Genomic DNA, 23,157 nt, shown 5'->3' with positions numbered 1-23,157 from the left:
GGTCAGCATTCAAGCAACGAAGGCAACTGGATCATGCTGCGGAGCTTGTCACGATGTGGAAAGGAACATTGCATTTATGGATGAATTGGGAATGCACATTGGGATGCGCTTGGGGAACATTTACCGAGAATAGACTGAGCTCAAACTCTTGTGACTTTGCCTTCTTCACATGGACAATACAGTAGTGGAATAGAGAGCCAAGCGTTCATTCACCACAAGGCTCTCCAGGAACAATCTCTTTAGCTGTGCATAGCAGAGACTCGGCCTGTCTGTCTAACGGGAATGCTGGACACAACACTCATGTATCCATGCACAGCAGTTCCTCGGATACTTAATGAACTTAATAAAACTTCTCAATAATTAAAACCAGAATTGTTGAGGTTTTGTTTTGGATGCTATTTCCCCGACTTTGCAACTGCACTTCAGATATTCAACTGTGGTGGAGGGGTGGAGGTAGGGAGGTAGAGGGAGGGGTGGAGGTAGAGGGGGTAGAGGGAGGGGTGGGTGAAGAGGGGGATAGAGGGGTGGGTGAAGAGGGGGATAGAGGGGTGGGTGAAGAGGGGGGGGTGAAGACGGAGAGGGGGGAGGGGTGGGGAGAGCGGGGAGGGGTGGGGAGAGGGAGCATGCAAAAGGCAGGGACCAGACAGTTGCAATGCCTGAAGTACTGTTGAGAAGTTGGGGAGAAAGCAACTGGATTGGGCATCCGCAGCTGGAGGGAATGGCTGAATGGAGAGGGCCGGAAGCGAGGGGCCGTAGAGAGCCACGGGGAGCGAGCGGCCAAAGACCTTGGTGTCGCCAGGTGCAGGGACTGGTCGGTAAGTCTTTTGCTGTTGTGTTTATGGCGCATGCACAGAAAAAGGCACTCCTCTTCCGCTCCGCTGCTCCCCCACCGCCGCCCTCCCCCCCCACCACTCTCCCCCACCGCCGCCCTCTCCCCCCCACTCTCTCCCCTCCCCCACCCTCTCCCCTTCCTCCCTCTCCCTCCCCTCCTCCCTTTCCCCCTCCTACCCCAGTTCTCCCCCTCCCTCTTTCCCCCCCTATTTCCACCCCTCCTCCTTCCCCCCTCCTTCTTCCTCCCCTCCCTCTTTCCCCCCTCCCTCTCTCCCTCCCTCTTTCCCCCAGCTCTCCCCCCCCCCACCCTCCCCGGCCGCCGCTGCTCTCCCCGCCCCCCATGCTGGTCTCCCCGGCCCCCGCGCTGCTCTCCCCGCCCCCCATGCTGGTCTCCCCGGCCTCCGCGCTGCTCTCCCCGGCCCGCTCCAATCTCTCACTCCGGCCATTGTATGCTGCCACGTGTTTGTTAGGTTGCCTCTGTGTGATTCTTTGACCAGCGCCACCTTTAGTCCTGGCAGCTGCTACAGTCACAAGCTGTGACGTTTTAGTGGCACATTCTGTATTTGCGCATGTGCCAAAACAGCGCCACCTACCGATAGCGTTGTCAACAAATGCAGTCATTTGAATATTGCTTTGGCCTTCTTATAGCTGACCAATCACCTTTTAGATAATTTAACAGCTTCACTCCCCCTCTCTCTATTTCTTCTATCCACACTGAGTAGTGTTGTCAGCTCTGGTTGGATGTTTTCCTGGAGGTTTGATCATGTGATATTTGACAATGAGATACCTCATCACGTGAGGCTTGCCCACTGTTTACAAGTGTTCTAGCATTTACCTTAGAAGAGTGTCTTGGTATCATCAAGGGCTGAAAAAAATGTTTGTCCTTTTGTAGACTACAAAGACTTCAATAATGTGAATGACAACATAATTTATTAATCATAGGAAGAATGCAAAAGTAAATGGAAAGATTTAGGGAAAAGTGGGTGCATCCTTGAGACCAGTTGTCCATTCCAGGAGGTTCCCAGACTATTTAGGAGAGCTGGCAACCCTGTTACTGAAATCCCTGCTTATTTATCAGTCTTTAGTTTGCCATCTTTTAATTTATCTTCTCCTGCATCACTGTCCAGGGCCCCAAATACACCTTCCATGTGACGCAGCAATACATGTGTGTTTTCCCCAATCTAGAGCAGTGGTTCTCAAACGTTTTAGTCCGCGGACCACTTTGGTGGGGCAAAAGACCCTGTGAGCCACTTGCTGGTCCTATGCCACCTGCTTTTGCTTGTCACCCCAAATAAAAGCATCAGAATTAATGGGAAGAATGGTGCTGCTTTCGATGGGACACCAATGAGCTGGTGTCTGGTTCCAAGCTGGAGAACTTTAGTCTCATGTCGGCCTCCACGTTTAACCGGTTCCTCTTTGTTTTCAGCCCCACAAGTGTTGAAAATCTGATCTCGCAGTTGAATGTTGTAACAGTAACATAAATCTTGCTTATAAAACTACATTGTTGTTGCTTGTGATTAAGACAACTCGTGCTAATCTGGTTGTGTGATGTCAAGCGAGTGATGGGGATGAGGTTTCTGGCCTGTTCTCTCATATGGTCTCGGACGTGGTGTTGCAGGTTGCATTTTGGACCAGCCCGCAGATCACCTGCAGGAATCTGGTCCACGGACCACACTTTGAGAACTACTGATCTAGAGCACTGTGCCTGCTTCTCATGGTGTGGCCTACTATACGCTGGGGAGCGCAGAATCTTCGCTGAACATTTCCATTCTGACCTCAAATGTGGCCCTGCTGTGGGTGAGCAGCTGAGAGGACAGTATTGGCTGCAACTGTGATGCCCTCTGTTGGCAGATAGTCTGTTGGCATTGACAGCCTGGCTCACAATGACGAATGGCCATGTGAGAAAGGTAGCAGGGAGGGTCCAGTAACCTGAAAAGACAGTGCCCAGTTATTTCTCAGGAGCTGCCCCCTGTTCTGATACCATGAGCTGGTTTCCATTGCAGTTACAATGTAGTTACGATGGCAGTATGGGAAATTTCCTGTCCACTGTCTGCTGTTCACAGATACCGACTGCACTCTCCTATTTTCTAACAGCTAGTGATGAAATACTAAAATAAAAGCAAAATACCGCGGATGCTAGAAATCTGAATTGAAAACAAGAAATGCTGAAAATACTCAGCAGGTCTGGCAGCATCTGTGGAGAGAGAAGCAGAGTTAACATTTCAGGTCAGTGACCCTTCTTCAGAACTGGCAAATATTAGAAATGTGAAATGTTATAAGCAAGTAAAGCGGGGGTGGGGCAAGGGAAAACAAAGGAGGTGTAGATAGGACAAGGTCACAGAATAGCTGACCAGAAGGTCGTGGAGCAAAGGTAAACAATATGTTAATAGTATGTTGAAAGACAAAGCATTAGTACAGATAGGGTGTTAACGGACTGAAAATTGAACAGCAGCAAGCACAAACATGAAAAAAAAACAGTGGGTAAGCAAACTGAACAAACTAAGATGAAATAAAAGAAAATAAACGTAAAAAATATACATATATAAAAAAGAGAAAAAAATAACCAAAAATAAAAGTAAAATAGGAGGCCCGTCATGCTCTGAAATGATTGAACCCAATGTTCAGTCCAGCAGGCTGTAGTGTGCCTAATTGGTAAATGAGATGCTGTTCCTCGAGCTTGCTTTGATGTTCACCGGAACACTTCAGCAATCCCAGGACAGAGATGTGAGCATGAGAGCAGGGGGGAGTGTTGAAATGGCAAGCAACCGGAAGCTCGGGGTCCTGCTTGTGGACTGAGTGGAGGTGTTCCGCAAAGCAGTCACCCAGTCTGCGTTTGGTCTCCCCAATGTAGAGGAGACCACATTGTGAGCAGCGAGTACAGTATACTACATTGAAAGAAGTACAAGTAAATCACTGCTTCACCTGAAAGGAGTGTTTGGGGCCTGGGATAGTGAGGAGAGAGGAGGTAAATGGGCAGGGGAAGGTGCCATGGGAAGGGGATGTGGTGGTGGGGGTAATGGAGGGAACGATCCCTTCGGAATGCTGACAGGGGAAGGGAGGGGAAGATGCATTTGGTAGTGGCATCACGCTAGAGGTGGCGGAAATGGCGGAGGATAATCCTTTGGATATGGAGGCTGATGGGGTGGAAAGTGAGGACAAGGGGAACCCTGTCATGGTTCTGGGAGGGAGGGGAAGGGGTGAGGGTAGAGGTGCGGGAAATGGGACAGACACGGTTGAGAGCCCTGCCAACCACAGTGGGGGGGGAATCTTCGGTTGAGGAAAAAGGAAGACATATCAGAAGCGCTATCATGGAAGGTAGCATCATCAGAGCAGATGTGTCGGAGACGGAAAAACTGGGAGAATGGAATGGAATGGAATGATGAAACATTTGACATAAACGCCCATGACTGGATGAGCTCAACTATGGTAAGAATATCCAATACCCCTTACGTCAATGGAAAAAGGATGTAGCTCTTGGTGTGAGGTTAGGAAGGTGCCATGTTCATTATACTGGTCTATATGGAGTTAGAGGGGGCACTGCAGGGTAGAGAGGGGAGAAAATCAGCTAGGGTTCCTGTTCCTGGCCACTCTCCAGTGATCATGCTAGACGTTGCTTGTATGAGAGTTTCATTGGACTCAACCATGGTTGAATCTGGGAGATTCGGGGAATGTTCTTCCTACCATGTACTGTGGACCAGTGATATGATGATTGTGTAGATAGGGCCGAGGTCAAAAGGTCACTGGAATGGCACCCTGACCTAGATTATGACAGTGACTAATATATAGTATTTAATTGGCTGTAAAGCAGGTTGGGATGTTCTGAGGCCATGAAAGGTGCAATATAAATGCAAGCCTTTCCTTCTACATCGTTTTCTTTTATATTTCCCTCTCCTATGCTAAAGGCGGCCACTATTATTGGGGTACGGGTCTCAGGCACGGATTGCTCCCCAATAACTTGCCCAAGTGGCCTTTCATTGTGTGTGATTAAGGCAGCGAGTGCCTAGCTATTTGCTCGCTAAGGCATCACAGATGAAGCTAATTCTATCCTCACATGCGGCAGGGATGTTTGAATAGTGGTTGAGTGTGTGAATCCTGGCCAGTTCTCTCCTCATGTCCACCCGTGATCTTTGCTTGCATTCTCAGTGGGTACATTTCCCATGTGCAGAAGGGTCCTTAATTCAGATAGGTTCTAATTTCAGTGGCTGATGGGTGGAAGGTGAGGATTGGCAGGGCAACACTGGGAAATGGGAACATCATTACTGGAGCTTACAACCAATTATCCATCCTGTTCAGATGCTTTCGGTTTCTCTCCTTCTTGCTGTGTTAGAGTTTGACCAACAGCAGTCATGTCCAGTTCTTCTTCGGTGAGCCTCACAGGTTATTTGATTGCCGAGGTCCTCAACTGAGGTACCCTTACACACACACACTCACACAGACACGCACTCTACCACACGCACTCTACCACATGCACTCTCTTACCTACTCCCACACTCACACAGACATAGACTTGCATATGCATACACACACATACAGGGGTCAGCAATGTGTCCATACATGGACACCAGTGTCCGTTTACAAAAATTTTGAGGTCGGTGGTAATTTTAAATGTCTTGCTCCTTTTAAAACACAAGTTGAAAGGCTTGGAGCAAGACATGTACTATTATCAGCAGCGAAAGTAATTACAAAGGATCATGACATCGGGCTAGTTCCTACAGCCCGCTAAGGTTTTGTATCCGGCCTGCCAATTAAAAGTGCGAATGGTTTGTGAATGGATCTCTGTCAAGGCGGAGCACAGGGCAGGCAGAACTCTCTGGGAAGACTGGAGCTGTCAATCAGCTGCTCCCTGCCTGTGTCTGACCTGCAAAATCAACCCTGGAGAGTGTTGATTTGAGTAGAGCAGATCGGATAGCGCACAGGAAAGCAGTGGATAGACAGAATTGAAAAGGCAAGACTTTTTTGAGCCAGAGCAAGCTGCTTTTTTTTTTAGGCAGACAGTCCACAATCTTAGCTCTCCAAAGGCACTGGTTTCTCTCAGAGTGCAGGGCTGGCGCTGAGTGGCAATGTGTTTTCTGCTCCTGGTGCATGGCGAGGTGGTGGAGGGGGGAGGGAGGGGGCGGAGGGAGAGGAGAGAGGGGGGAGAGAGAGAAAGAGAGAGAGGGGGCGGAGGGAGAGGAGAGAGGGGGAGAGAGAGAGGGGGGGGATGAGAGAGAGAGGGGGCGGGGGGAGAGAGAGAGGGAGGGGGAGAGAGAGAGGGAGGGGGAGAGAGAGAGAGATAGAAGGAGGGGGAGAGAGAGAGAGGGAGGGGGAGAGAGAGGGGGAGGGGGGAGAGAGGGAGGGGGAGAGAGAGAGGGAGAAGAAGAGAGAGGGAGAGAGGGGGAGAGGGAGAGAAGGGGAGAGAGAGAGAAGGGGGGAGAGAGAGAAGGGGGGAGAGAGAGAGAGGGGGGTGAGAGAGAGAGAGAGAGGGGGGGAGAGAGAGAGAGAGAGGGAAGGGGAGAGAGAGAGGGGAGGGGGAGAGAGAGAGAGAGAGGGAGGGGGAGAGAGAGAGAGAGGGAGGGGGAGAGAGAGAGAGGGAGGGGGTAGAGAGGGAGAGACGGGGAGAGAGAGAGGGGGAGGTGCGAGAGAGAGGGAGAGAGAGAGGGAGAGGGAGAGGGAGAGAGAGAGAGGGGGGAGAGAGAGAGAGAGGGGAGAGAGAGAGAGAGAGGGGGAGGGGGAGAGAGAGGGGGAGGGGGGAGGGAGAGAGGGGGAAGGGGAGGGGGAGAGAGAGAGAGAGAGAGGGAGGGGGAGAGAGAGAGAGAGGGGGAGTGAGAGAGAGAGGGGGAGGGAGAGGGGAGAGAGAGGGGGGAGGGGGAGAGAGAGAGGGGGGGGAAGGGGAGGGGAGGGGGGAGAGAGAGAGGGGAGAAGGGGAGGGGGGAGGGGGGAGGGGGAAGGGGAGAGAGATGGGGAAGGGGAGAGAGATGGGGAAGGGGGAGAGAGAAGGAAGGGGAGAGAGAGAGAGAGGAGAGAGAGAGTGAGAGAGAGAGGGGGAGGGGGAGAGAGAGAGAGGGGGAGGAGACCATTCGTGACTCCTCAGATACTGAAGCAGTCCGTGTAGAAATGCAGCAAGACCTGGACAATATCCAGGCTTGGGCTGATAAGTGGCAAGTAACATTCGTGCTACACAAGTGCCAGGCAATGACCATCTCCAACAAGAGAGAATCTAACCATCTCTCCTTGACATTCAATTGCATTACCATCGCTGAATCCCCCACTATCAATATCCTAGGGGCTACCATTGACCAGAAACTGAACTGGAGTAGCCATAAAAATACCATGGCTACAAGAGCAGGTCAGAGGCTAGAAATCCTGAGGCGAGTAACTCACCTCCTGACTCCCGAAAGCCTGTCCACCATCTACAAGGCACAATTCAGGAGTGTGATGGAATACTCTCCACTTGCCTGGATGGGTGCAGCTCGAACAACACTTAAGAAGCTCGACACCATCCAGGATAAAACAGCCCACTTGATTGGCACCCTATTCACAAACATTCACTCCTGTCACCACCGACGCACAGTGGCACAGGCAGTGTGTACCATCTACAAGATGCACTGCAGCAATGCACCAAGGCTCCTTTGACAGCACCTTCCAAACCCACGACCTCTTCCTACTAGAAGGACAAGAGCAGCAAATACTTGGGAACACCACCACCTGCAAGGTCCCCTCCAAGTCACACACCATCCTGACTTGGAACTATATTGCTGTTCCTTCACTGTCGCTGGGTCAAACTCCTGGAACTCCCCTTCCTAACAGCACTGTGGGTGTACCTACCCCAAATGGACTGCAGCGGTTCAAGAAGGCAGCTCACCACCACCTTCTCAAGGGCAATTAGGGATGGGCAATAAATGCTGGCTTGGGCAGCAACACCCACATCCCATGAATGAATAAAAAAAAAAGAGGAGAGAGAGGGAAGAGGGGGAGGGAAGGAGGAGAGAGAGGGAGGGGGAAAAGAGGGGGGTGAGGGAGGGGGACGGAGGGGGGAGAGGGGATGCAGGGGGAGGGGGTAAAGAGGTGGGAGAGGGAGGGAAGTGGGGCAGAGGGAGAGGGGAGGGATATGGGGAGAGAGGGGAACACAGAGGAGAGAGGGATGGACACAGAAAGGAGAGAGGGAGAGAATAGAGAGATGGACGCTGAGAAGAGAGAGTGATGGAGAGAGTAAGAGAGAAAGAGATCTAGATCACTCCGGACAGATGGGCATCTATCTGACTTCTCTGCATCATTACATCGTGTGTGGGCAGACATTGACTACTTGTGTAAGCAAAAACATTGCCAGGTATGTCACTAAATAGGGAGAAATGTGTTTTAAATCAGACTGTTTTGATGACATTAGGTTGGCTATACACGTTATATACAGATTAATTGAATGCATGTCCATGGCTGAGTCAATAATTTGGTCAAATGTCCATGGTGCAACATTTTGGTGCCTAACCCTGCGTACACTTGGTCATGCAGACAGACAGATACATGCACACACTCAACTTGTACTTGTGCACATACACAAGGACACACACAGTCACACACAAAGGGAAGAACACACAGATACAGACACACACACATAGACAAATAAACAGTGCCAAGAAAACCTCATATGCTAAATGAGAAATATTAATTTCATCGGTTGGAAACTTGCATTTGACTTTTAATGGAAAATATCCTACACTAACTTTAAAAAGCTAGCAGCCAAGATGGCCACTGCAATTTACATCTGAAATACCAGGAGACTGAACTGGAGACAAAAGTCTAACAAGAAGCCCAGCCAGGACAATGGCTTGCTCTAAGTGATTGAATTACTTAAAATGGTTTCATTAGCACGGCAGTCAAGGCAATCCTCACATATTGACTTTGAAAGAGCAAACCCCCTCCAAGTGTGAATTGGCATCCTGGGGCATGTGGAACCTTGAATTTCATTAGAAGACTTCAGAAAACCTCATTGAAAACAAAGGGGATTGAGAGAACCATGTGACCCTCTTCATCGCTGAAGAAACTGGGAGTTGTTACACAGACAAGAGACAAGCAGAACCGGATACTGCAGCAGCAGAAAGCTGCATACTTCCCTTTATCTCTCTCTTTCTCTGTCCCCAGAAAACATCAAGTTTGAAACTGTCTACACTGGGGAACCCTCCAAGCCTACCGACCGCTACAGCCAGCAACCAGGGGAAGAGAGCCAACTGCAATTCTGCCTTCAGGAAAACCCTGAGCAAAGCGGGCCAGCCACAAAGTGCACTTTGACCAACCAGGGACTTCAAGAGGATAACTCCAGCTGGACAATCACCGAATCATCCAACTTCAAACTGTGTATTTAACTTTTATTTATTCTGGACTTTAATCCAACCACCAAATCTATTTTTCCTTCTGTAATCTATTTGTATGTGATTCTCATGTGAATGTGTGCGTGAATGCGTAGCGCATTTTTTAGTTTTTTAAAATCAGGTTAGAGTGTTAAGTATAATAAACTTACCTCTTTCTTGTTTAACCTCAAGAAAACCTGTCCGATTGGTTCTTTCATAATCATAGTGAAGGGAAGGTAAAACACTTATGGAGGTGGTAAATACAACCATTGTTTAAAAAAAAAGAATAAACCCTGTTGCAGTCAATTAAGAGGAAGGGCAAGAGAGGGGAGCCTGAGACCCCTTCCTCACCTGGCCATAACAACGGGCAGAAACACAGACACATACACGCAGACACACACACAGACAGAAACACTCACACATATGCAGATGCACACACAGTGGCAGAAACACACACACATGCACAAACACACACACACATGCACATACAGACACATACACAGAGGCAGACACATGCATAAACAGGCAGAAACACACGCATATGCAGACATACAAACAGGCAGAAACATACAAACACTCGCACTTGCACACACAGACACACACATGCATGCAGACACACAGATACTAACACACACACAAGGTTACTCAACAACACTTTCGTAGAAGAAAGTGGAATACTTTTGAAGATATATTGCTCAGCATGCAAGGTGAATAGATTCTCACAACCAACAAGTTCAGACTAAGCAAATGTGATCCTAAATGGATCACTGAGCCATTTAGGGAGCTATGGCTGCAGTTCTGAAGCGATTTAAATAATGGATTCTTTGAATCGCAGATCATGTCGTGGCGAGGTACATTTGGAAAGTGAATAAAAATCCCGCTGTTACAATTCCTTTCTGCACATTATATGGGTGGCGCAGTGGTTAGCACCGCAGCCTCACAGCTCCAGGGACCCGGGTTCGATTCTGGGTACTGCCTGTGCGGAGTTTGCAAGTTCTCCCTGTGTCTGCGTGGGTTTTCGCCGGGTGCTCCGGTTTCCTCCCACAAGCCAAAAGACTTGCAGGTGATAGGTAAATTGGCCATTGTAAATTGCCCCTAGTGTAGGGAGGTGATAGGGAATATGGAATTACTGTAGGGTTAGTATAAATGGGTGGTTGTTGGTCGGCACAGACTCAGTGGGCCGAAGGGCCTGTTTCAGTGCTGTATCTCTAAATAAAATAAAAAAAATAAAATAAAATGAAACATTCGATTAACCAGCAGAGCCTGTTCCTTTAGACTTGTTATTTGAGAAGAAAGCAGCCACACTCTCAGTGTCCGAGTCCATTGTGCTTTTATTTCAGGCAGAAATAAACATGGCTAGGAAGTCAGCAAAAGTGCCTCTGAACCAAAAGCTTGCATCAGTTGCCCTGGGAAATATGATATTCCTGGGACCATGGAAAAGTCGGATGCGGAAGGCAGCCAGTCGGCTTCGTGGCCTGTAGGTATTGTGGACTTTCAGCACCTTTTGGTGTTTGGGGGAGAATTCTTTCAGCTGCTTTTAGACTTGGCGCTAATTTAAATTGGACTCTCGAAGACTGCAAATAAGAACTGGACTTAATGCTGGGAGCTGGCTCACTGGCATCAGACTCCTGTGGAGGGGTGGGGGGGGGGTGGGGGGAGTTTTATGCTGTCCCGCATGGCGACTTTGAAGGCCCGTGGACGGCCTTCCTGCCTCGCTGCCAATTGAGGCCCTTAAGTGGGCAATTAAGGGCCCCTCCCTGCCGCCGCCATTATCAGCCCAATGCGGGTTGCTTGCTGGCTTCGGCAGCAGGGGTGGGGGGGGTGGTCCCTCATTAAGAGGCACAGTGCCTGATCAAGGGACTCGGCATCAGGAAGGGGGGTTGGTGCATGCTGAGAGCCGCCCCCCTGCCCTTGCTGCCGACTCCCATACAACCCCCACCCCGCAAAACCCCTCCTGCCCTGACTCACCTGTGGCCTGGGTCCAGTACCTCCGGTGTGTCCAGTACCGGCAGCAGCCACCGCCTCCACATGGCGCTGCTCAGTGAAAGAGCTGTTGGCCTCTGATTGGCTGGCAGCTCTCAGCAGGTGGGACTTCTGCCGCCAGGGTCCTTAATCCTGGGGAGGACCCATCGCTGTCCACTTAACAGCCTAATTGGCACATACTGCGGCAGGCCTTCCCCAGAGGAGGCGGCGCTTTAACCAGTGGCTGAGACCCCCGTCACCCAGATAAAATCCCAGCCATGGAATCCAACAAGCACCTGTATAAAAGAACTTTCTTCCTGTAAGTTTAATACAGCGGAGTAGAGTCCATGATGGGTTAGATTGCACATGGTTTGTGGAAGAAGTGGCACTGATGCACAGAAGCTCCTGATTTATTTCTGAGTTTTCTTGTGTGATATATTTAGTGTGGTTCAGATGTCTAACAGGTGCAAATCTCAGGTTCAGGAATACCCTTTGGAACAGAGTTAATCACCCCTGGTGAAGGTTGAGTCACTACAACCCATGCTGGGCTATATCAGCCCTGGCTTGCAGGTAGCCTTTGAGTCAGTTCTTTGTGGGTTCAAGTCCCACTTCAGAGACTTGAGCACAAAATCTGGGCTGACACCCAAGTGCAGGACTGAGGGAGTGCTGTGCTGTCAGGGGTGCTATTTTGGATGAGACATTAAATTGGGGCCCTGTCTGCCCTTTCAGGTGGACATAAAAGTTCCCATGGCACTAATTCAATGGCTCTCCCCAGTGCCCTGGACAATATTAATACTTCAGTGAACACCTAAAACAGATTATCTGGTCATCATCACATTGCTATTTGTGGAAGTTTTCTGTATACAAATTCACTGCTGTGTTTCCTACATTATAGCCGTGACTACGCTTCATAGCAGTGGAAGCACATGGGAAAGGCTTCCACTGCTATGTCCAGACTGGCTAAGAGAGTGTGGGAAAATGGCGCACTGACACGGAACACAAAAGTCCGAGTGTATCAGACCTGTGTCCTCAGTACCTTGCTCTATGGCAGCGAGGCCTGGATAACGTATGTCAGCCAAGAGCGACGTCTTAATTCATTCCATCTTCGCTGCCTCTGGAGCATACTTGGCATCAGGTGGCAGGACCGTATCTCCAACACAGAAGTCCTCGAGGCGGCCAACATCCCCAGCTTATACACACTACTGAATCAGCGGTGCTTGAGATGGTTTGGCCATGTGAGCCGCATGGAAGATGGCAGGATCCCCAAAGACACATTGTACAGCGAGCTCGCCACTGGTATCAGACCCACCGGCCGTCCATGTCTCCGCTTTAAAGACGTCTGCAAACGCGACATGAAATCCTGTGACATTGATCACAAGTCGTGGGAGTCAGTTGCCAGCGTCCGCCAGAGCTGGCGGGCAGCCATAAAGGTGGGGCTAAAGTGTGGCGAGTCGAAGAGACTTAGTAGTTGGCAGGAAAAAAGACAGAGGCGCAAGAGGAAAGCCAACTGTGTAACAGCCCCGACAAACAAATTTCTCTGCAGCACCTGTGGAAGAGCCTGTCACTCTAGAATTGGCCTTTATAGCCACTCCAGGCGCTGCTTCACAAACCACTGACCTCCTCCCGGCGCTTACCCATTGTCTCTCGAGATAAGGAGGCCAAAGAAGACACTTCAAAAATACTTCATTGCCTGTAAAACACTTCGGGATGTCCTGAGGTTGTGAAAGGAGCTATATAAATGCCAGCTTTTCTTTATGGACTGATTGTCACTTCACAAGGGAAACTGGTTTTCTGGATGCGAATCGTGAGTGTTAATAAATACTATTCAACATTTATGGGACCTGATGTGAATCACAAGCACTGCCAACATACACTGAGTCAACAGCAGATTTGTGTAATAGTTCTGCTTCAAAGCAGAGAGAGCCACCTGCTGGACTAGGCAGAGTGTACTGCTAATCCTCCTGTACTAACGCCCCTGAGGATCACACCTCACTCGGTTCAACAATCTGGCCAGGTGGAAGTGACTGCAGGAATGGGAAGAGCAGGGCCACAGGAGGGCAATGCTCTGGCAAACATGCAAGTGGGGACTTTTGTACTGGGGGTCCCACAGTTTGTGTGGTATTAAAGGACTACAGTTTATAATGGCAACTATAGAGGACCCAGCAGGAAACAGAACTTGTTGGGGTTAAGAACAAGGAGAAGTGAAAAGTCAGCTCTAACTGCAGCATGCATTTTTCAGTGTGCAATGAGTGTGCTATAGAGGACACACTCCTAACCAGGTTTGTGTGTCAGAAATGAAATGGTTCTCCAGTTAAGGGGAAGACGATGGTGTTGTAAATGTAAGGCCCCATTTTCATACTGTGTGTGAGCAAGCTTCTCTAATAACATGTGCAAATGTTGCATTGGAGAAGGAAATGATTGTGTTGGAGCTGGAGTTTAATGAGGGGTCTGTCTAACCCCAAAGAGTTTCATCTTATGTGACTCACTTGCTTGATGGCACATGGATCAGGCCCCTGCTTCCACTGCACAGGACGATCTACTCATCTCAATCTAAAAAGGCCGACTGAAACATATCTCGATTTTAAAAGCAGAGTTGTTTGTTCGGAGGCCTTTTCTGAAATGATGTTTTGTTTTGACATCCTGTGTTCATGTCATTAGCTTTACCCCTTTCACCTCTCAGTTCACATAGTCAATTGCCCCTGTGAGGAGGGGCTGACAGCTGATACGGACAGAGGCCTCCAACTATAGTTAACAGTCTGAGTCATTCACTCATCATGGGAATCGCAGTTAACCCTAGGGCCCTGAAACCAGGGGCCCGGTTCAGTATTGGCTGCTCGACCAGAGGGAGGGCACTGGCCAGCTGCCTAGGGGACATTCTCAGCTTGGGCCTCACTGAAATCTTGCCAGTGAACTGAACTTCCCGAATGGCCATCCTACTGCAGCTTCCCAGCTCTGGGCAGGGGAATGTTGGATGGCATGGATACCATGCCTGGGAGGGGGTGTGAGGTGGAAATGTGGAGGGTGGTGGGGGTTCAGGCTGGCCCTTCCCCCCCCCCCCCCCCCACCCCCCACACACACAGCACTCCCGGCTCCACAAGAATTTAACCCTGCAACTTTCCTGGGCTGCTTTTGCTGCAGCCAGTAAGTTCTCCCCATGTATCCCCAAAATTCCAATGGTGTCCTGACCACCGCCTGAAACAGGCGCTCTCCCCAGCCACACAAGGGAAGGCCCCTTTGAAAATGGCAGCTGCCAGGGTTGATGGGGCGGTGAGTTCACCAAGCCCATTTTGAGGCCAGGTCTGGCTGGGTGGGAATCGTCCCCTTGGAGTCCCCTTGTCAGGAAGCCCCAGCTTTGAGAATAAATGAAGAAAAGGATGATGTGACAATCCCAAGCCATCCTCAGATTTGTAAATGCTTCCTCCTCCTCCCGAAGTTGTAGATTTGTGTGAGGGTCTGGTATCATGAGGACCAGTGGTCCTCTGGTGTCTCACACAAGTGCCCAGTGTTCACATGGCTTCCTTGACAGTGAATCTTGGCAGGCTACTCAACTGTCGGGACATCACAGTCAAGCCCGATTCTGTCCTTTACCCAATATTTACACACTTTCCCCCTTCCTATAGAGAACACAATGACTAGCAATCAGCAGTAGGAAACATAGTAACTCAGCACTGACCCTGAGACCTTCTGTCTGTATGGGGATAGTCAATTGTTGGCTTTACCAGCTGTGCCACAGAGGGAGGATCCCCCAGCAACCTTTAACATGCTTTGTAAATATGAGAGACTATTGTTTATGCTGGGGAGATCTAATGGTAGCACACCAGTGCCTCACTAACCTTTGCAGCTGTAGTGCCTGCCTACTCAATTTAGACACCATTTCTCCAGTTAGGACTCCCGTATCTACTGCACACTTGGATGGATGTCTCAGTGAAACACTGTCTCGCACTGATGCTACGTGGCTGTTATTGTCAGGTGACCTCTTTCTCCACTGCAGGGTGCTTTTGGGAGTCCACAACGTAGGGAACTAGCCACATTTGACAGCAGGAAGGCAGAAGGGCAGAACAGGAGCTGGCACCAGGATATCGGAGAAGATGGGTTGATAGTCTTCGGGAGGTGGCTGGGAATTCTGCTCCAGCATCTCCAGCACAGTCCCGCGAATGTCTTTGGACACATCCCCCCTGATATCGAGCAGTACTGAAACATGCTCATCACTGGAGAAGAAAATCGGGAAATTGTTTAGTTATTAAGGAACAGGAATAGTCTACACAAGTTTCTGCTGAGGTCATTGCTCTGTTCATTATTATTCATCACTATTATGCATTAATATATCTGCACGGAAGCAATAAATAGCAGGTCCACCAGATCAAGGCAACCAGTTGGTTTCCCTATGTGTGAAGTGTAAGTTGCTCCCCATAGCCTGGGAGATCTAGCATTAATGTTCAGTCACCCTTAGTCATGGTCAAATTTATTACAAGCAGCCCAAATTTATGTAAACATCAGGAAATGTATTCTAAATCACCTGGCTGTGTTAAATTAAAAATCAGCCGAACAGCTCCCTGTTAACTAGGTGCAAGGACAATTTAAACAATGATTCTGGGACAACTTCTACTTTCCACCTCCTGCACTCGGCTCTTTACATCACAGAAAACAATCTTAAACGACTGTACAGGTTTCAGCTCCCTTTCCCCAAAACATCTCCGACAATTTAACTGACCTGTCAATCGAACAATACCAGGGCTCTAAATCTATAAGCAGACCTCTAGGTAAACCCAGCACTCATGCACCTTGTAGCCTTAAAGGGGGCATACATTCTCTTTTACAAGGCATAACATTCCCCTTTATAAAACCAGGTGGTTTACTGTGAGCAGGAGATTCGCAAGTCATATATTGAAAATGGTGGTGGTGAAATTTGGCTTGGGGAGGAATCGCAGAGCGGGCAATAGCAAATCAGCAGCAGCCCGATGCCCACTGACAAGACCATAAGAGAAACTCGGGCAGGGTGTGAAAGAGGCTGCCAATTGGCTATCTCCCATTTTACACTATCTCCCAAGATGGATTTCACACTTCCCTCCCTCCTCCCCCACAGTAGTCTGCTCACAATTCTTGTCCGTCACACTTCCTGCACCACCTCCTGCCATCGTGCACTGGTTTCACACTTTGCTGACTGCCTCAGAGAAAGTTGGCGATGAATCAAAAGCTGGGGTGGGGGTGGGGCGCAGGAAATGTACAAATTGGAAAAGCAGGAAATTGTCTGGAGCATCTAGACCATTCCCAAATTTTACAAGGCCACTCAGGAGAACATAACTTGAAAAGAAAGAAAAATCAATCATATTTGTTCAGAATACTTTTTAGACCTTTTTTTTTCAGATGGTGCTTCTCCCCTTAGTCTGTTAACAGTCACCTCAAAATAAGGGGCCCAAAAATCCTTGTGTCCCCAGTGCTGGTGTAAGAGCAGTGAGCAGGAACCCCACTTCTGACCTGACCTCTGACTCTGACCACTTCAATGACTCAGCAGAGCTGCAGGTTGACAGAGAAGCCAATTGAGCATCCTGGTGTAAAGGCCTGCTACCCGACCCGAACCCGACAGGACCCGACGACATGTTTCGGGTTCGGGTCGCACTTCCAGGTCCAGCATTCGGACTCGGGTCAGGCCGGGCTGGATCGGACACACTCTATTACCACCTCAGGTAAGTGACTCTAATGTTAATTTATTTTTTGGCCTTTAAAGGTGGTTTTGTTCCAGTTATTTTAAGCTTGTGCAGGTAATGTCCTTAAGGGAAGGAAATCTGCTGTCCTTACCTGGTCTGGCCTACATGTGACTCCAGCAATGTAGTTGACTCTTACATGCCCTCTGAAATGGCCGAGCAAGCCACTCAGTTGTATTTAACCACTCCGAAGTCAATAAAAAGGAATGAAACTGGACGGACCACCTGGCAGCGACCTAGGCACTGGAAACGACAATGGCAAACCCAGCCCTGTCGACCCTGCAAAGTCCTCCATATTAACATCTGGGGGCTTGTGCCAAAGTTGGGAGAGCTGTCCCACGGACTAGTCAAGGAACAGCCTGACATAGTCGTACTCACGGAATCATACCTAACAGACAATGTCCCAGACACGGCCATCACTATCCCCGGGTATGTGCGAAACATCGGCAGGACAGACCCAGCAGAGGTGGCGGCACAGTGGTATACAGGAGGGAGGGAGTTGTCCTGGGAGTCCTCAACATCGACTCTGGACCCCATGAAGCCTCATGGCACCAGGTCAAACATGGGCAAGGAAACTTCCTGCTGATTACCACCTACCGCCCTCCCTCAGCTGATGAGTCAGTACTCCTCCATGTTGAACACCACTTGGAGGAAGCACTGAGGGTGGCAAGGGCACAGAATGTACTCCGGGTGGGGTTTTCAATGTCCATCACCAAGAGTGGCTTGGTAGCACCACTACTGACCGAGCTGGCCGAGTCCTAAAGGACATAGCTGCTAGACTGGGTCTGCGGCAGACGGTGAGGGAACAAGAGGGAAAAAAATACTTGACCTCGTCCTCACCAATCTGCCTGCCACAGATCATCTGTCCATGACAGTATTGGTAGGAGTGACCACTGCACAGTCCTTGTAGAGATGAAATCCCGTCTTCACATTGAGGATACCGTCCATCGTGTTGTGTGGCACTATCACTGTGCTAAATGGGATAGATTTCGAACAGATCTAGCAAAGCAAAACTGGGCATCCATGAGGCGCTGTGGGCCATCAGCAGCAGTAGAATTGTACTCAGCCACAATCTATAACCTCATGGCCCGGCATATCCCCCACTCTACCGTTACCATCAAAGCAGGAGACCGACCCTAGTTCAATGAAGAGTGCAGGAGGGCATGCCAGGAGCAGCACCAGGCATACCTCAAAATGAGGTGTCAGCCTGGTGAAGCTACAAGAGGAGTACTTGTGTGTCAAACTAGGTAAGCAGCATGCAATAGACAGAGCTAAACGATCCCATAACCAACGGATCAGATCTAAGCTCTGCAGTCCTGCCACATCCAACCAGAATGGTGGTGGACAATTAAACAACTAACTGGAGGAGGTGGCTCCACAAAAATATCCCCATCCTCAATGATGGGGGAGCCCAGCACATCAGTGTGAAAGATAAGGCTGAAGCATTTGCAACAATCTTCAGCCAGAAGTGCCGAGCTAATGATCCATCTCGGCCTCCTCCTGAAGTCTCCAGCATCACAGATGCCAGACTTCAGCCAATTCAATTCACTCCATGTGATATCAAGAAACGACTGATGGCACTGGATACTGCAAAGACTATGAGCCCTGACAATATTCCGGCAATAGTACTGAAGACCTGTGCTCCAGAACTTGCCGTGCCCCTAGCCAAGCTGTTCCAGTGCAGCTACAACACTGGCATCTACCCGGCAATATGGAAAATTGCCCAGGTATGTCCTGTACACAAAAAGCAGGACAAGTCCAACCCGGCCAATTACCGTCCCATCAGTCTACTCTCAATCATCAGTAAAGTGATGGAAGGTGTCGTCAACAGTGCCATCGAGCAACACCTGCTTAGCAATAACCTGCTCAGTGATGCTCAGTTTGGGTTCCGCCAGGGCCACTCAGCTCCTGACCTCATTACAGCCTTGGTTCAAACATGGACAAAAGAGCTGAACTCAAGAGGTGAGGTGAGAGTGACTGCCCTTGACATCAAGGCAGCATTTGACCGAGTATGGCATCAAGGAGCCAAGCAAAACTGAAGTCAATGGGAATCGGGGGGAAAACTCTCTGCTGGTTGCAGTCATACCTAACGCAAAGGAAGGTGGTTGTGGTTAGAGTCATAGAGAGATACAGCACCAACGGGTCCACGCTGACCATCAGCCAACCATTTTTTATACTAATCCTACATTAATCCCATTTCCCTCACATCCCCATCTTCCCTCAATTCTCATGCCACCTACCTACACTAGGTGGCAATTTACAATGGCCAATTTACCTATCAACCCACAAGTCTTTGGCTGTGGGAGGAAACTGGAGCACCCAGAGGAAACCCACGTGGTCACAGGGAGAACTTGCAACCTCCGCACAGGCAGTACCCAGAACCGAACCCAGGTTGCTGGAGCTGTGAGGCTGTGGTGCTAACCACTGTGCCGCACCTCCAACTATGTTGGAGGTCAATCATCTGAGCTCCAGGACATCACTGCAGGAGATCCTCAAGGTAGTGTCCTGGGCCCAACTATCTTCAGCTGCTTCATCAATGACCTTCCTTCAATCACAAGGTCAGAAGTGGGGATGCTCGCTGATGATTGCACAATATTCAGCACCATTCGCGACTCCTCAGATACTGAAGCAGTCCATGTAGAAATGCAGCAAGACCTGGACAATATCTAGGCTTGGGCTGATAAGTGGCAAGTAACATTCGCGCCACACAAGTGCCAGGCAATGACCATCTCTAACAAGAGAGAATCTAACCATCTCCCCTTGACATTCAATGGCATTAAGATCATTGAATCCCCCACTATCAACATCCTAGGGGCTACCATTGACCAGAAACTGAACTGGAGTAGCCATATACGGGTGGCACAGTGGCGCAGTGGTTAGCACCGCAGCCTCACAGCTCCAGGGACCCGGGTTCGATTCTGAGTACTGCCTGTGCGGAGTTTGCAAGTTCTCCCTGTGACCGCGTGGGTTTTTGCCGGGTGCTCCGGTTTCCTCCCACAGCCAAAGACTTGCAGGTTGATAGGTAAATTGGCCATTGTAAATTGCCCCTAGTGTAGGTAGGGATTATGGGATTACTGCAGGGTTCGTATAAATGGGTGGTTGTTGGTCGGCACAGACTCGGTGGGCCGAAGGGCCTGTTTCAGTGCTGTATCTCTAAAATAAAAAAAATAAATAAATACCGTGACTACAAGAGCAGGTCAGAGGCTAGGAATCCTGAGGTGAGTAGTCACTCCTGACTCCCCAAAGCCTGTCCACCATCTACAAGACATAAGTCAGGAGTGTGTTGGAATACTCTCCACTTGCCTGGATGGGTGCAGCTCCAACAACACTCAAGAAGCTCGACATCATCCAGGACAAAGTAGCCCGCTTGATTGTCACCCCATCCACAACATTCACTCCCTCCACCACCGACGCACAGAAGCAGCAGTGTGTACCATCTACAAGATGCACTGCAGCAATGCACCAAGGCTCCTTAGCATCTTCCAAACCCGCGACCTCTACCAACTAGAAGGACAAGGGCAGCAAATGCATGGGAACACCACCACCTGCAAGTTTCCCTCCAAGTCACATATCATCCTTACTTGGAACTATATTGCTGTTCCTTCACTGTTACGGGGTCAAAATCCTGGAACTCCCTTCCTAACAGCATTGTGGGTGTACCTACCTCCCATGGACTGCAGCTGTTCGAGAAGGCAGCTCACCACCACCTTCTCAAGGGTAGTTCAGGATGGGCAATAAATGCTGGCCTAGCCAGCAACATCCACATCCCATGAATAAATTTAAAAAAAGGAACAAAGTGAAAAATGGAAGGTAAATTAACTGATGCTCGGGTCGGGCGCGGGTAAAAACGGAAGGGGTTGGGCTCGGGTCGGATGGGGTTCTGGTGGGCTCGGGTCAGGTCTCATTTGCAGACCAGAGCAGGCCTTTATCCTGGTGATGTGGATCACCTCTCATTGACTCTGCTGAATGTAAACAATTAATTAAAAAAGATGTCTTTCCCTCATCTCCAAACCCCCCCCCCCCTCACCCTCAGTGGCTCAGAAGGGTAAAAGCAGCACCCTGTGTGGAGCTGAATCGTACAGACAACAGGAAGGGTCATTCAGGCTCAATCCTTCATCAAGATTCGGGTTACAACCATGTCATAACATTTGAAAGCTGCATTTCCACACAGTCACTGAGACAAAGCTATGTCACAAGCAGCCTTGGTTAGTCAATTCTCTATTGAATGCTGTGAAGCGAGTTTTTGGCTCATTGCTGGCATTCCAGCCCCTGAGTCAGGATGTGCAGGGTTTGATCCCTGCTCCAGACAGACCCTTGCAAGTAAAAACTGGAGTTTGCTCCTGAATCCTGGGTTGACATCCAGTGGGATATTTGTGTCAGGTCGGGGTCCGTGGCCTTTGTTCATTGTGAGATGTGAGGGCCAATAAAAACCCTCCCATATATGATTAACTTCCCTACCATCTGTGGGGTATAGATGGTTACAGTCATGGAAGGAGTGTTCACATCACAGACTGTGTCAGACTGTTAATCAGCTTGTAAATCTTTCCACTACTTCATATTCTCCATGGATGTGGAGACATAATCAGCAATATAGTGCTTTATTTTAATATGGAGGTGTTCAAAATTATGAAAGATTTTGATAGATAGGGAGACACTGTTTCCACTGGGAGGAGGGTCGGTAACCAGAGGGCACAGATTGAAGATAATTAGCAAGAGAACCACAGGGGAGACGAGGACATTTTTTTGAACGCAGTGAGTTGTTGTGATCTGGAATGCACTGACTGAAAGGGCGGTGGAAGCAGATTCAGTAACAACATTCAAAAAGAAATTGGATAAATGCTTGAAAAGGAAACATTTGCAGGCTTATGGGGAAAATTTAGGGAATGCGACTATTTGGTAACTCTTTCAAAGAGTCAGAACAGGCATGATGGGCCAAAGGGCCTCCTTCTGAGCTGTAACTTTCTATAATATTCTGAATCTACTGTAACAGAAGAGATTTTCCCATATCACTCCTTCCTCTTTGTTTGTTCCCAGGGCCCTTATCCCTGCTTCTGTATTTGTTTAAAAGCTGTTCATCTCTAACATCTTTTGGTTCTGATGAAAGATTGTCAACCTGAAACGTTAACTCTGTTCCTCTCCACAGATGCTGCCAGTCCTGTTGACTGTTTCCACCATTTTCTGTTACTATTTTAGATTTCCAGCAACTGCAGCATTTTGTTAAGTGTTCCCATGGCAGTCATTTTCACCCTTTATGTGAATCGACTTTTAAAGCATGGAGCATTGGTTGCGGTTCCACAATTGGCTACTAATAATATGGATCTGTGCTCACAGGGAGCTGGCTGGGGAATCACCAGTCCACAGTGCCCGATTTTCTGTCCAGTTAAATGAATGAACAGAAAAGCATTTGCCACAGACCTGCGATTCCATGTGTGTGGCAGCCAACTATGGAAAATAAATGGAAACTCTGCTCGCCTACAGTGCTTAATAATGGCCACTAGGTAGGGCTCACACTGCACTATCCTCCTTGCTAGTGTGCACTGCTGCAATCTAGTAGCGGGGGCAGGGGGAGTTGCGGGGGGAGGGGTGTTCAGTATCGCTCCTGTACACAAGAGTGCAGTGGATCCAGGTAACAGTACCAGCATCAAGATACAAGGCAGCATTTCAATCTTTCTCCTGTGGAGGATAAATAGGCTGGTTGGCCAATCACCTTGTTTCTGTTTTGTGATTGTCATGTAATTCTGTGAAATACGTATCTGTAATAATACACGGTTTTTGTCTGTCTGGACTGTTTTGTTAGTTTAAGGGTTGTGTCTGTTAGCGGGTTTATTTGGTGGGCACACAGGGAGGCACATGAGCATCGATAATACTTAGAAATAGAGAATTCAAGCATCCCAAAGATTCACAATCCTCCGGGTGAAGAAATGTCTCCTTATCTCAGTTCTAAATGGTCAACCTCTTACCCTGAGATTGTGCCCCCTAGCTCTAGGCTCTCCAACCAGGGGAAACATCCTCTCAGCATCAATGCTGCCAAGTCTCTGAAGAGTTTCATATGTTTAATTGAGATCACCTCTCATTCTTCTAAACTCAAGGGAATATAGACCCACTCTACTCAATCTCTCCTCATCCCAGGAATCAGTCAGGCAAACCTTCGTGGCACTCCTTTAGGATGAAACACTTGAAAAGTTGGGAATATTTTTCATTTTTAATTTCCATTGAGGTCAGTAGAGATGAAAATCAAAAGAAATGTATAACAGGCTGCGGATCCATTATAGCCCATTTTACACTATCACACAAAGTTAAAATCAACCCCGCATTGCCCTTCCTTCACTGTCGCTGGGTCA

General features: G+C 49.0%; 1 protein-coding gene across 2 annotated transcripts in view; it reads right to left on the bottom strand.

Annotated features, from left to right (window-relative positions):
- Nucleotides 1–8,483: 8,483 nt before the first annotated feature.
- exoc3l1 (exocyst complex component 3-like 1) overlaps nucleotides 8,484–23,157 on the bottom strand; it is a 128,015-nt gene continuing 113,341 nt past the window's right edge. For both annotated transcript variants that reach the window (XM_068049740.1, XM_068049741.1), the window contains exon 13: nucleotides 8,484–15,322. In XM_068049740.1, coding sequence (XP_067905841.1) covers nucleotides 15,136–15,322 — 187 coding nt within the window. In that variant the 3' untranslated portion in view covers nucleotides 8,484–15,135. The remainder of the gene's footprint in view (nucleotides 15,323–23,157) is intronic.

This window comes from Heterodontus francisci, chromosome 17 (genome assembly GCF_036365525.1).
Source record: "Heterodontus francisci isolate sHetFra1 chromosome 17, sHetFra1.hap1, whole genome shotgun sequence".
In the NCBI taxonomy this organism is placed as follows: domain Eukaryota; kingdom Metazoa; phylum Chordata; class Chondrichthyes; order Heterodontiformes; family Heterodontidae; genus Heterodontus; species Heterodontus francisci.
The sequence above is the reverse complement of the archived record's forward strand: the minus strand, read 5'-3'. Positions and strand labels throughout refer to the sequence as shown.